The sequence below is a fragment of the Gadus morhua genome, chromosome 7 (assembly GCF_902167405.1).
Source record: "Gadus morhua chromosome 7, gadMor3.0, whole genome shotgun sequence".
NCBI lineage: Eukaryota > Metazoa > Chordata > Actinopteri > Gadiformes > Gadidae > Gadus > Gadus morhua.
In genome coordinates, this window is record NC_044054.1 from 8,896,879 (window position 1) to 8,911,071 (window position 14,193).

A 14,193-nucleotide genomic window follows, 5' to 3' on the forward strand; every position below is an offset into this window, starting at 1 on the left:
ACGTTGGCTTTGACTCTCTAGTCCAGATTGAACTGCAACTCCAGAAGGATGTGGAAGGACCAGAGACGTCGGAGAACCCGACGCAGCCGTTTCTCTGACGTCTATGGCTCTTCCAATTCCACATCAATCTGAAGTAGACTTAACCACGACATGGAGGAGAAAGGGATTGTTGCCCGCGATTGTCTTGTGATTGAGAACCGGACGCAGTCGTTTGAGATTCATAATATCGTCTGGAGGCGCACACAGCTTTTGGCCGTGATATAATATATAATATTATTATAGTTGTCTATATATTTTCTTATATCATTTAGATATAGAGCTCCAGGTCTCAAGCCAGAGTGTTCTAGAATATCTTATAGAACACGGCCAAAAGCTGTGTGCGCCGGATGACATTATGAATAAACGACTGCGTCTCTGGTAAAACATCGCTGCTTCTTTAGTGCTCGTTTGATCTACCGGTCAGACGGTAATGTCAAAATCCATACCGTAGTGCAAATTCACACCTGTGTTCTCTCTATACTGTTTATAGCATACACCCCCAAGTCCCTCCCACTGGCACTGATCTGTAATAGGTCTGTAGAAAACCGAGGAGTAGTTGTGGTAGTAAAATGAGGAGTGCTTGTAGTTTTTTAGAGCTCCCCCCCTTTTACACTACCTGCTTTAAATTACACAAAATCTTCGTTTTGCATCATTTAAGGCAGGAGGTTTTAGAGGTACATACGGATTTCTCCCGTCTGAGGGGAAAATAATGGAATTATGCAAGACCATTCAAAAATATAACTGGGTTTCTAATGATACAAAGCTTAATGCAAATGGGTGAAGTTTCCTTTTAAACGTAACATGACACACACACACACTTTTACAGGAAAGCCTCATTATAGACCCAAAAATACTTGCTACATGGCCGGGAGTCATTAGCCACTACAGCAGAAGGGGTAGGGGATGGAGCCAAGATAGAAATACCTTAACAACGCCACACACACACAAAGCTGCTGAAATGCACTGATGCGGTAATTCCTCATTCCACAAATTGTGTTATCCCCTTGGCCAACTTAATAGTTAACATACATTAACTACTTAAACAGACATAACATGACACACACACACACACACACACACACACACACACACACACACACCTCAAGTGCGTAGCAGGCTGGTTTGTCCCTGCCGAGCTTGTAGGCCACCGTAGTCAGAAGGCCGTGGTCCGACATCACCGGCTGAAAGGTCATATCAGAGTAGAGTTCATCACAGGCAAACGGAGGCGGAGCCTCAAGGTCGACAGAATAAGAGCTAGCTGCATTAGCTAGCATCTTTTGAGGCAACATTTGATCAAAATGTCGAAATGCTTAATTACTTGGTTGAGCAAAAACGATGGCTTTTTGTACTTATTAAACCTCTGATTATTCAACACTTACATTTAATTTGCAAATGTTTACTTTAATTGTATTTTTTGTTCATTTCAAGGACATTGCACCGTAATCAACAGTCAAACTGTAAGTGAGCCTAAGAGGCTAGCTTTCGGGATATAATTAAATAAGGTATTGATCGTGTAAAACGTTACCTTAGCGCCAGTGTTGCGAAGCAGGAAGCAGCCCGTCCCATAACTGAAGAGAGAGAGGAAATTAGCTTTCATATTTCTAAAAGGATACAATATTTGAAATGCAAACTAAAATGCAAATTATACCAAGAATATTAAATGAACACAATAAGAAGGTCAGAAAAATCTTTGAAAGGATCACAGAAAGCTCTGTAAATAGTAATAAGTGCATTCACTTCGAACTTTGATCACCTATAATATCCTCATTAGCAACTAATGCTGCTCGATTATGGAAAAAATTATAGTCACGATTATTTTTGTCCATATTGAAATCACGATTATTTTAAGGATTATTTTGGAGTTTGAAAACATGCTGCATTTATTCAGCATTTCTCTCCAAATAACACTTTCTAACTGACAACTTTGAAATGTCTGGATACAAATTTGTATCCAGTAAAAAAGAAGTTTGGAGATCATTTGACCCAAAAATCGAAATCACGATTAAAATTCGAATTATTGCACAGCCCGAACCGCTAGCACATGAAAACTCTTACGTGTTTTTGGCCTGTCCTTCTTGGAAGCACATCTGTCCGACCAGCGCTGCCGATTGATCTCCAAGACACTAAAATTAAAATCGATCAGTGTTTCTCCGCACGCGCGCACACACGCACGCGCGCGCACGCACACACGCACGCGCACGCACACACGCACACACACACACACACACACACACAACCCAAAAGTGGGTCACAACCCAAGAGTGTGTGGTCCAAAAACATGTAATATAAAATACTTGATTTAAACTTCTTCATTTTTTTAATTACTTGAGTAATGCGCTTTGAAAACAGGGATGAAAATATTTGTTTATTTATGTTTAAAAAAGGTCATGACGAGAATTGTCAGTGTGTGTGTACGAGGCCATTTTTGAAATACACATTTCCTTGTATAAAAGTGGGTAGCGACTAAAGGACTGATTATGGTTCCATGTTGATGCAACAAAAGGACCATGCAGACGCTTTGACGCAGTCGTGAACCTGATTTGGTTCTGACTCGGGTTTAAGTGAGCGGACCAATCAAAGCCCTTGCTGCTGCGTCGCCTCGTCGTAAAGGTGACAATTTTGGGGAGGTGCACGTCAGGGCCTTGCGCTGGACGCAAATGATGGTTGCGGGACGTAAATAGTAAAATACAAAAGGACATGAATAGAGATGAACTTACCCCTGAAATGGGAATGCCGTTGAGGGCTCCCGATTTCTAAAAAAGAAAAAATCGAATTTTACGTTTTGGATTTTAGATTTCATTAGTTTCATTAGTGCAAATAAACCAAAACGGTTTTATTTGTTTGGAAAGGGTCCGATATAGGTTGAGAACATAGAAGGACAAACAGACAGATGCACACAGATCTATTCATATATAAAAAGGAATCCTATTCAGCCAAATATAAAAGTCATAAATTATCCAACAATATTCCGAAACGATAAAAAAAAAACATTGCAATATTTTTTCAACTTTCAAACGAAAATTCACTACGAAAAACAGCGGGGGAGGTATTTATAAAAAAAATATATATATATATATCTGGTAGTTGCGTGGTAGACACATATATCCTTCTATGATATATTACTGCTATTCATATTTTTTTAAATCCGGTGGTCTTCCACATTAATAAGTGACCCCCATTCCTCATCCAAAAACCCTTCATTCTAAAACCTATTAGAATGTTTCTTATTTACAAGTCAACAAAATGGCTTCATCTACTTTAGGTTTAATGTTTAGGATATATAATATAGATTGTGGCATCCCGCCCCGTAAACCTCGGCCCGGACCAGCCCGAGGGTTGGTCCTGGATGGCCGATACCACCGTCACCCACCAGCCGGCGACGGAGAGCACCGACCGAACCCCAATCAGCTTGATTGGGGGACACCTGGCCGAAAGCCGAGGAGCCATTATAAAAGGAGCACAGGGACTGACATTTGGGGGAGACCAGGAACAAGGACGTAGGAAGCGCTCTGGTCCACGAGCGGCTAGAGGCTCACGGAGACCCTAGAGACCGCGTCTTCATTGTATGATTTAAGTTGTCTGCAATAAATGCCTTTAATGGCTTAACCCTCACTGCCAAGCGTGATTCTTACGTGGAACCCGGCTCATTGGGAGCACGGCCTGCCACAATATATATATATATATATATATATATATATATATATATATATATATATATATATATATATATATATATATATATATATATATATATATATATATATATATATGTATATGTGGTGGGCATAGATTATTTTTTTAATCTAGATTTAATCTAGATCAGCCGTTCTCAATCTGTGGTACGCGTACCACTGATGGTACGCGAGCGCCCTCTAGTGGTACGCGGAGTATGAACGATTTTTTGAAGCAATTTTTTGAAGTTGAAGCAACCGTTAAAAAAAAAATCAGGGATGGGCGTGGGGAATCGATAACTCGAGTACTACTCGTTACAAATGAACTCGGTTGGTGGACAGGCAAACTCGAGTTTGCATACACACAAACAAACAAAGTTTTCTGAAGCAAATGTATCAATTTTCTGTGCGGCGCCACTAACGTAGGCCATGGGCACAAAGCAAATTAAATGTATCCATTTCTGTGTGGCGCGTTCCGTGCCGTGTGCAGGCACGCCAGAATTCAAAAAGTTAAGAGATGGCGGTTAAAGCAAAGCGCAGCGAAGAATTGAAATAGGCCTACTTTAAAGAAATAGGAGATCATAAGGTGAAATGTAAAATATGCCAAGCGAAATCGAGCTACCAGAGTAGCTACTAGGCCTACAAGTAAGGCGGCAACATATGCTCCTGAAACACAACGGTGAGTTGGTGCCATGCCGTAATTCCGACGCCTCATTGTTCCGACGTCTCAATGTTCCGAAATATTTCCCATTAGATCGACATGTCACTATTCCGACGGTTCAATGTTCCGAAAACGAAACCCATTGGTCCGAAGGTCCGTTAGTCCGACTTTTCGAAAAGGAGGCGCATTAGGCCGACGGTTCAATATGCCGAATAGGAAAAATAGTTTTATACCTCGCTCGCTCCCTCTCCCTCTCACTCTCTCTCTGTCTCCAAAATACAACCTAGGCCTACATATCACGTTCACGATGAATTTTGGAGGGCAAAAAGACAACGCTTCACTTCATTTCGACACGGTGTTGCAGCACCATGGACAGAGAGCGGAGGTCTAATTCTCAACACGGGCACGAACACACACACACACACACACACACACACACACACACACACACACACACACACACACACACACACACACACACACACACACACACACACACACACACACACACAGAGTGAGAGTGAGAGAGGGAGCGAGCGAGGTATAAAACTCTTTTTCCTATTCGGCATATTGAACCGTCGGCCTAATGCGCCTCCTTTTTGAAAAGTCGGACTAACGGACCTTCGGACCAATGGGTTTCGTTTTCGGAACATTGAACCGTCGGAATAGTGGCATGTCGATCTAATGGGAAATATTTCGGAACATTGAGACGTCGGAACAATGAGGCGTCGGAATTACGGGCAGGCCCCCGGTGAGTTCGGGAAAGCAGACCCGCAGCAACCAAGTGTGTCGGCTATTTTAACCGCCGCAAGACGCAGCCGTAATCCCGGCCGTGTAGAGAAGATCACAACGCGTAATCCATAGTCCATTTGCTGCCGTTTTATTTGCAGCTTTAAATTATTTGCAATGGTTAGGCTACTTGTTTCGTTTTAGTTTTTTGTTACAACTGTTACAGGCCTTGGTTCGACATGATTTAAATTGTGAGACGCATAGGCCTATTTATTTTTGTAAGGAAAATGTGTTTTGAACGTTTGCAAAAATAAATAATGAATACTCTGATAACGCTGACTGTTCCATCATATGCAATCATCTTAAACCTGCATTGACTAACTGCTGTGACGACGAGTAGGGGAAGCAACATTTTTGCAAAATCGTCCTGTGACGAGACGTTGAAAGTCTGCTTTCAGAGGCCAGACATTTCTGGACTTTTGGATGCAGCGACGCAGCGAATATCCTGCGCTTTCAGACAAGGCTGTGCGCTTTCTCATTCCATTTGCGACCAGGCTTCTCTTGGTCGCAAATGGTCGCAAATAAGAGCGATGACTACTGTCATGTCATCGCTCTTAATTTATCCCCAAAAACGCAGCTGATCGGACGCATCACACGATTCGGAGGCATGCATCACATTTAGGGATTTTAAAAACTGATTCTTATTATTTTTTTAAAAAAATGCATTCGGAAGAGAAGGGAGACTAGCGTTGCTCACGGGTTGGAATGAAAGGGAGAAAAGGGGACAGAGTTGCCTGCGGAAGCGATGTCTGAGATGCAGAGACTGCTTCACGCTACCAGTGTCAGTTTCGTACGGTGTGGAACAGGGATGGGCAACTTTCATGATAAAGAGGGCCACATTTTTTATCATAACCATCGGAGGGCCACATCACTGCACACTTCAACTAAACGTGAGCTGAGAGAAGCTACATAATTTTGAATTTGGTAGATGATTTCCAGTATTCTGGTGCATTTTGGCGATGGCCACTACCTAAAAAATCGTCCAGAATCATAACCTATGTACGGTATGTTAATTGAACCAACATACATTCATTTCATGTTTTCCATGCTCAAACAGCCACATGAATGGTCAGTATTTTTATCAGTGCAAAGGGCTCACATACATCATCATTCAATGAAGTCAAAAAACTGAAAAACAGTGGCCCAACATTAAGTGCAACAACTCAATGAACTCAAACCCAACAAAGAGTTGTAGTAGTTGTAGTGGCGACTTAAGTGGATCTTTAATGACTGATATCGCTTCTAAGCAAACTAGATGCATGGGTTTGCCTTTGAATTCTATGAATTCTTCTCATCTTTCTTGAACGAGTTTTCTGTAACTCGATCAATTATTATTATTATTATAATTTTTTTTTTTTTTTTTTTTTATAATTATGTGCGGGCTGAGTGGGCATGCGGGCCGCGGGCCGCATGCGGCCCGCGGGCCGCCAGTTGCCCATCCCTGGTGTGGAATGAGAGCTCGGGAAGGCACTATTGCGCAAGTACGACTGCGTGCTTGCGCAATAGCATACTGCCCGAGAATGCAGTATCGCTGTCAAATCTGTCCCTGGGAAAAGTAACGTTGCTTGCGCCGAATTGAAAAAGGAAACCGCTATAATGAAATGGTGGTAATATTTCCACATTAATTGATACAATAACAGGGGATGGGCAGGGGGGATGGCTGTTTCAGAAGGGGGATGATTTTGATAATTTTAATTCCAAAGGGGGATGCCATCCCCCCTCAACTTGTGTGCTGGAAGCAGGTTGGATACTGAACCAAGTCTGAGGCTAAAGCTAACCTCAATCGACCCAGACATCACACCCCTCCCACTAAGCATGATAGGCCTAATTTTCAATGTGTGCCTGAGTACATTCTCCTTCAAACCTAAACATAGTTGATATTCTGACCTTATGGCACTTACTGCAGTATTTTTTAATACTGAATACGTTGTTTTTCTATGATACACTTGTTCTTACTCATGATAGTTTGATTACAGTGTTATCGCAGTACACATGATTTCTCTCTTTGCTGCGCATGATTACTTATAACAGGATTGTTTGACTCCAGTATTTAAATATTCATGTTCAATTCTTTGAATGTTTTGATGCAGTACAATTTACCTCACATGATTGGTTGACTGCAGTTGTTAAAAATTAATATTCAGTGCTCTGAATGCTTTAATACAGTATACTTGTTAATAACCTCACTAGATTGACTGGTATGTTATATGCCAGATGATATCCCCATTTGCTGGGTACCCCTATTGAGGCAGTTGTTCAATTGTTAGTATTATCCCGTTGCAAGTGTTTAAATACAATACATGAGTTATAGACAGTCGGTTGCTTCAGTCAAGTCAAGTTATGTGAATAATAAATCGTGTTATTAATATTAATGCCTTCTGTGTAAACTCTATGTAGTTATAGGCCTACGCACTTTATTTTAATTCCGGTGGTACTTGGAGAGCCAAATCATTTCTAAGGTGGTACTCATAGTAAAAAGTTTGAGAACCACTGATCTAGATAATTCCAAAATTGATCTAGATTAAAATGGCAAACGGCAAAAAATCTGTTCGTTTACCTTGACAGCGGTCAATTATACTTGGCAATGGTGAATTATCAAATATAATTCACAGCCAGAAGTTGTGAAGTGCCCATGCAAGTGAACGGAGCATAAACAAAGATAATTGACAGCTGAACGTTGGGAAGGCCCATGCAAGTGAATGGAGCAGTCTACAGCATTGAGAAGAGCCGTGTAATAATCCATAATAATGTAAGGTTTAGAAGTTAAATATTTGAAAGTTGTAGAATAAATTAATATAATTTATATTGGAGTTAATTTGTAGAAATGTATTTAAAATGTTAAGTCAGTTAATCATTTACATATTTATGTTACACAATTATTACTTACATGTTCACATTAACACAGTCAGGATATTCTGTTGAATCTGCCTCTCTGATTCCCTCACGTTTACCTCAGTCTAAATTCTAGCTTCTGATTGGTTAGTTCAGTCACGTGATGGGTCCGAACAAGGAAGTGTTGTGGTTGTGAGTTGAAAAGTAAAGTAAAGTACCGCTTGAGAAAGTCATCCGACCGTCTCCCTGCTGTTTCTTCTCATAAAGAGGGAGCCGCCACCACATATCGAACCCTCACGTTACAATAATTCCACTCGAGTTCGGTTTTTTTACAAGTGGTGGGTACAAAATGATTTTTGACAAACTGGTGGGGGCGCGTCCAGCGTTAGTGACGCCTATGCCCAGCTCCCAACCCAACTTTGAAAATAGATTCACAGCGATATTGTTTTTATCGCCCGATAAAAGTTTTGCGTTAACGGCCCACCACTAATATATATATTCAATTTTATTTGTATAGCCCTTAATCACCATTGCAGTCTCAAAGGACTTAACAGGCCTAATATTTATGACACACATTTATATTCTTGCGGTGGCTCCATCCCTTAGCCCTAGTCAGCAACACACTTTGCAGCGACGCTATGCTACATGCTACTTTAAAATCCCATACAAATACATTGATTTATACAACAGTTAGTGTTGGACCAAGTCATTTGATAGGACAAGAGGCCTTCCATGAGTGCAGTATAACAGCGCTGGGAATTTTAACTATACACGTATCACTCCGCTTTACAGGTTTTCTAATAACCGTTAATGTTATTAACGGTCTTTATGTAGAGTGCTTAGCAACATTTCAGTCCCGGTCCAGTTGCGGATCCATTTGTGTGGGCGGAGCAATGTAAGTCATTAAATAAACAAACAAATCGTAGTCTGTCATTATATGCTTAGCAACCGTCAATTATCGAAAGTAATTCACCGCCGGAGGTCGGGAAGGCCCATGCAAGTGAACGGAGCGTTCCACAGCATTGAGAAGAGCCGTGTAATAAAGTTAATTAACGGCCTGATTATCTTCGGCACTCAGCCTCGTACCTACGACCGAATCACAGCCGTGCTGATATTCAGTACAACAGCACTCCCTCTCATGTGATATAGAGTGGCGAAGTCACGCCCCTTCCGGTAGAGCTCATGGGACCTATGAGATCGAAAAATATGAATGGGTGTCAATGGAGAGAAAATAATTATTTTCTGGTCCCATTCTTTATATGCCCTGGATTACACATATGTTGTTTGTGGATTTAAATGATAATTTTTCATGCAAAGAAAACTAAAGATTTTCGTGAAGAAGTTTGATAATTTTAGGTTTTATGTGAGGCCGCTTTGTGAACTAAAGCTCTTCCCTGCTCTCGACGCATATGATATGTCACCACACCCGCACTTGGAACTCGGCACAGAGATGGCACATAGAGAGGGCACATAACTAAAACTCTCCACATGCCCTGACTTATAGTGGTCTTCACCTCTTTCTATGCTTTTATCCTCGCCTTGAAAAAAAGTGGTGAAGTGGAGCAGAGAGATCGCCATCTCTGTGCCGAGTTCCAAGTTCGGGTGTGGTGACGTATATCATATGCGTCGAGAGCAGCGAAGAGCTGTAGTTCACAAAGCGGCCTCACATAAAACCTAAAATGATCAAACTTCTTCACGAAAATTTTTAGTTTTCTTTGCATGAAAAATTATCATTTAAATCCACAAAGAACATATGTGTAATCCAGGGCATATAAAGACTGGGACCAGAAAATAATTATTTTCTCTCCATTGACTCCCATTCATATTTTTCGATCTCATAGGTCCCATGAGCCCTACCGGAAGGGGCGTGACTTCGCAACTCCATTGCTTAAATATACAAGGTTATATACACTTCCTACACATTCTAACACCACAAGAAAGAGGAAAAAGGAAAGCTTTAAGATCGTCACTCCTGTAAAAAAATAATAATTTATATCATGTAAAAACAGGAGTGAGGAGGTTTAACGAAGGGTTTGTCGTTTGTTTTGGCGGGAAAGGAGAGAAGCTTCGCCGTCTGGGAAGCCGTTAGCATGCAGCCAAAATGTCCGGTACATTTCCAACCAATATAGGTGTGCGTGTGTGTGCACGAGTGCTTGTGTGTCTCTATGTGTCGGGTCTGTGTGTGCGTGTGGTCTGTGTCTGGTGTGTGTGTGATCAGTGTGTGTGTGTGTGTGTGCGTGTGTGGTCTTTGTGGTCAGTGTGTTTGTGTGTTCCTGTTTTTCTTTGCCTGTGCGAGCTTGTGTGCATGCGTGTTAGTATTGTGACGAGTTGTGAGACATTAATGTTTCATTAATGGCGAATATTGACATCAGTCAACTCAATAACTTGTAGACTAAACAATACTCCATATTCAACGTCTTAATGAATATTAAATGTTGCCAATGTTGAATTCATTTAAAATAGCAAATAAAAATCATAGAGATATAATAACATAAAAAAATTTCGACAAATGTTACCCAATCATCTTCTTAAAATATACAAGGTTTTAGTAATGATTTATAATAATATAACAATAATGTCATAGTGTGTGTGCCGGAAATGTACTTGTTTCTGATCTGAGCAAGCGGGGAGACCTTAAGTATTGATACTCACCAGCTTAGAACCTATTTTCTACACCAATCAGAGAAGGAATACAGAGAGACAGCATGCACTTAAAGAGGATTTGTACTTAAAGAGGAATACACAATGTAAACTCACAAAAATGTAACCCTTTCAACACACAAACACACACACAAAATGTAACTCTTTCAACACACACACACACACACACACACATACACACATCTATAAACACACACAAATACAGAATGTAAGCTCACAACAATCTAACACTTTCAACACAAGCAAACACACATACAAAACTATAAACACACAAACAAAAAATGTAAACGCACAACAACAATGTAACTCTTTCAACACACACGCAAACCAACAAACACACACACATACACTTAAACATATCTAGAACGAATACCTTAACTTATCCATCTTTAACCCAATACTTAAATGTAACCATCTATAACCTAGAGACTCTATGTAAATCATACCTCAACTAAGTTCACCCAACCCTAACCCAATACAATTAACAATCCTTAAATTGTATACTTTTATCATAACCGGTTTGAAAACAAAGTGGTTAAATCACCACACGAGGAGTCCATGGGGATTAAAGTTGACCCATAACAGCCTCAATTAAAACTACAAGTTTAAATTGAAACCTTTAAAATGAAACTTTTAAATAAAAATAGAAAAATCGTCAATTTTCAATGACGAAAATTCGATTTTAAATCTTAAATGGAAACTTTACGCTCACGATCGGCATGTTTAGCGAGAGAGCTGACGAATAAGACGGCGATAAACAGAGTAATGAAGAGGAAGGGGAGAAGGAACGGTGGGAGGGCGGTGTGCGCTTACCATGAGGCCGTAGATCTCAGAGGAACTCCGAACTTTGGGCAGGATCTCCATGGGAATGTCAAAGTACCTGGTGGAGGAACCCGAACCGGTGAGCAAAGGCACCAGAGGTCAAACGACACATCATAATTCATTCTCAAAAATAAGCTTAATGAAAATGAAATATTATATGCTGTTTGTTCTGTTTGTCTTGTCTTTACCATTTAGTTTAGCATTTACCTTAGCGTCTATTTTTCTTTGTATAAGTACTTTGCATTTTATTGTATTTTTATCCTGCGTTTCTTCCACTGCTGCTGGGCTGTTACAACAAAGCAATTTCTCCTACTGGCGATTAATAAAGCTGCATCGAAACAAATTTATCTAGTTGTCAAGGATGGACGACAACGGGGATTGAACCTAGGACCTTCCCAATGGGCTTACAAAACAAGGGATCGACGATATGGTTGGCCGATGCCGATACCGATTATATTCATCAGCCTTAGCCGATGACCGATACGCCGATACAGATTTTCTAGGGCCGATATTTGGAGCGATTCTGCTTTTGCTCCCTCAATTTACATCCTAAAAATTACACAAATGACGCAGTGATGAACAAATGTTAAAAGTCTAAATTTGAAAAAGGAACATTTCTTGAACTTTCTGTAAATCCTGCTAGGAAAAGATATTAATAGAAATAAATTAAAAAGATGAAAGGCAAATACCGGCCGATAGTATCGGCCGGTATTTGCATATTTTATCCTATCACTATTACACCACCTCCCCCCCCCTCCCCACGTACTTGCAGAGCTCTGGGTCCCAGTCCAGCGTGTGGATGTTGAACAGCATGGTGCGGCTGGCGTTGGTCACATCTGTGCAGTGCACCCCCCCGGACCTCCCCCCGGTCAGACACTAGACGACCAGACAACCACAACCGTAAACATTAGTTTTCCGCAATGACAAAAATGAGCGGGAAGTCGGCCATCTTGAATTGAACATTTTTAAATTGAAAACTTTTAACTTCAACATCTTTTTTTATGACGCTCTAGGACAGTCATACTCAAGTAGCGGCCCGCGGGCCTTTTGTGGCCCGCGGGGTGTCTATTAATGGCCCTCGAGCTGTTTTGAAAAGTTTTTTTAATTATTAAAAAAAAAAATAAAAAAAAAATAAATAAAAATATCGTGCTGGGCGCTCTTATTTTGAAACCGCGCGCCGCGATCTCAATACGAGGCTGGGGGTTGCAACGATAAACAGATAGCACTCCAGCCCACAGACCGCTTCAGCCCTCCCAAACTCGAGGCAGACAGTCCATCTCAGCAGCAGTCAAGGCCGATTTAGGGTCGTTTTAGACGCAGAGACGTAAGCACGTAATTTACACAAGGGACTTGTTTTAGACAAGTTTTGATTTACGGTTCCTTTAAGGTTCCTTAAGGATTGCGCGTGTTGCAAGGGGATTCTCCGCCAGAACAGTAGGGGGAGCAACGAACGAATCTGTGGGCGTGGAAGTGGAAATCGCTGGCTTGTTTATATTTATAATTATCATAATTCGTTCTTGTGTTTTCTTCTTCTCCTTCTTCAAAATTCTTCATTCGCTTCTGTCACAGCCTTTTAAAAATTGCGCTATTATGCTGTAAAACCGGAAATGTGAGACTCCTGAAAGGATGTGGTTAGCTGGCCAATCACAGTCTTTGCGAGCTGCGTAGGGCCGTAGTGTTTTAGTCGCATAGTCAGGAATTTTGGCCGACGCACTTAAGCACGTAAGGGGGGATATTTTACCGCGCAAGGGGGGGTTATGTATCTTACGTGCTTACGCGTTACGTCTAAAACAGAGCATATATCGGCCTCAGTCACACGTATACCGACCGGCCCCTTGAGTCACTGAAATTTTTTTTTGTGGCCCCTCATCATTTCTACTTGAGTACCACTGCTCTAGGACCTCAGGTTGTAGCGAGAGAGCTGACGAACAGAAAGAAGGATCAACAGAACGGAATGAAGAGGAGGGAGAGAAGGAGCAATGGGAGGGCAATTGGTGCTTTCCCCTGGTCAGACACTAGACGACGTCGGGGATCAAAACACAACCTTAAAGGGCCTTATTATACCACCAGGTGTGAGTGTGATTAGCTGTTACAAGCCGTTTTGAAAATCAGCCTCTTCTGACATCACAATTGGGCGTGATGTCAGAAGTTTTCGCTCTGAGTTTCTTGCGGAAGTGAAGCTACCCGAGTACTACCAGATCCATCACAACAATGGCTGCCCATTTCATTGATAGACTAAAGTGAACTTGCAGCAAGCATTAAGAGGCGAACTTAACACCCATTATAGCTTACAATTATTAACAACTGATCAATTCTTGCTCAAGTTCAACCATCGCAGGCAGTTCTAATAACTGATTCAGCAAAGAACGCAAAGAGGTCCCTGCGGGCATCCATACTGGTTATGAAGTCTAGTCTCATGAACGATCCGTTTTCCGGTTTTATGTCATAGCCTACGAACTTCTAAGGGCGTTTCCTGAACACTCTTATTTCGGAAGAAGGGAAAGTTTACGTAGAGACACGTAAGAGCTTCCGAACCTCCGAGCTGTTTTGAAGGCCTCATGTATCAAACGTTGCTTATCGATCCGTCATACGTCTAGGTGGACACGCCCACCTGTGATGTCAGAAGAGGCAGATTTAAAAAATGGCTAGTAACGGCTAATCACACTAACATCTGGTGGTATAATATGTCACCTTTATAGCATGTGTTCAGACCCCAAA

The 14,193-nt window shown here is 41.3% G+C and overlaps 1 protein-coding gene across 2 annotated transcripts in view; it reads right to left on the reverse strand.

Annotated features, from left to right (window-relative positions):
• LOC115546845 (glycerol kinase) overlaps positions 1-14,193 on the reverse strand; it is a 37,939-nt gene that overhangs the window by 16,178 nt on the left and 7,568 nt on the right. The window contains exons 7-13 of one of the 2 annotated variants that reach the window (XM_030360614.1): positions 12,242-12,351; positions 11,467-11,533; positions 10,645-10,662; positions 2,757-2,792; positions 2,095-2,162; positions 1,565-1,607; positions 1,140-1,220 (exon numbers count right to left, since the gene is read on the reverse strand). In XM_030360614.1, coding sequence (XP_030216474.1) covers positions 1,140-1,220; positions 1,565-1,607; positions 2,095-2,162; positions 2,757-2,792; positions 10,645-10,662; positions 11,467-11,533; positions 12,242-12,351 — 423 coding nt within the window. The remainder of the gene's footprint in view (positions 1-1,139; positions 1,221-1,564; positions 1,608-2,094; positions 2,163-2,756; positions 2,793-10,644; positions 10,663-11,466; positions 11,534-12,241; positions 12,352-14,193) is intronic. The other variant, XM_030360615.1, reaches the window with a different exon arrangement.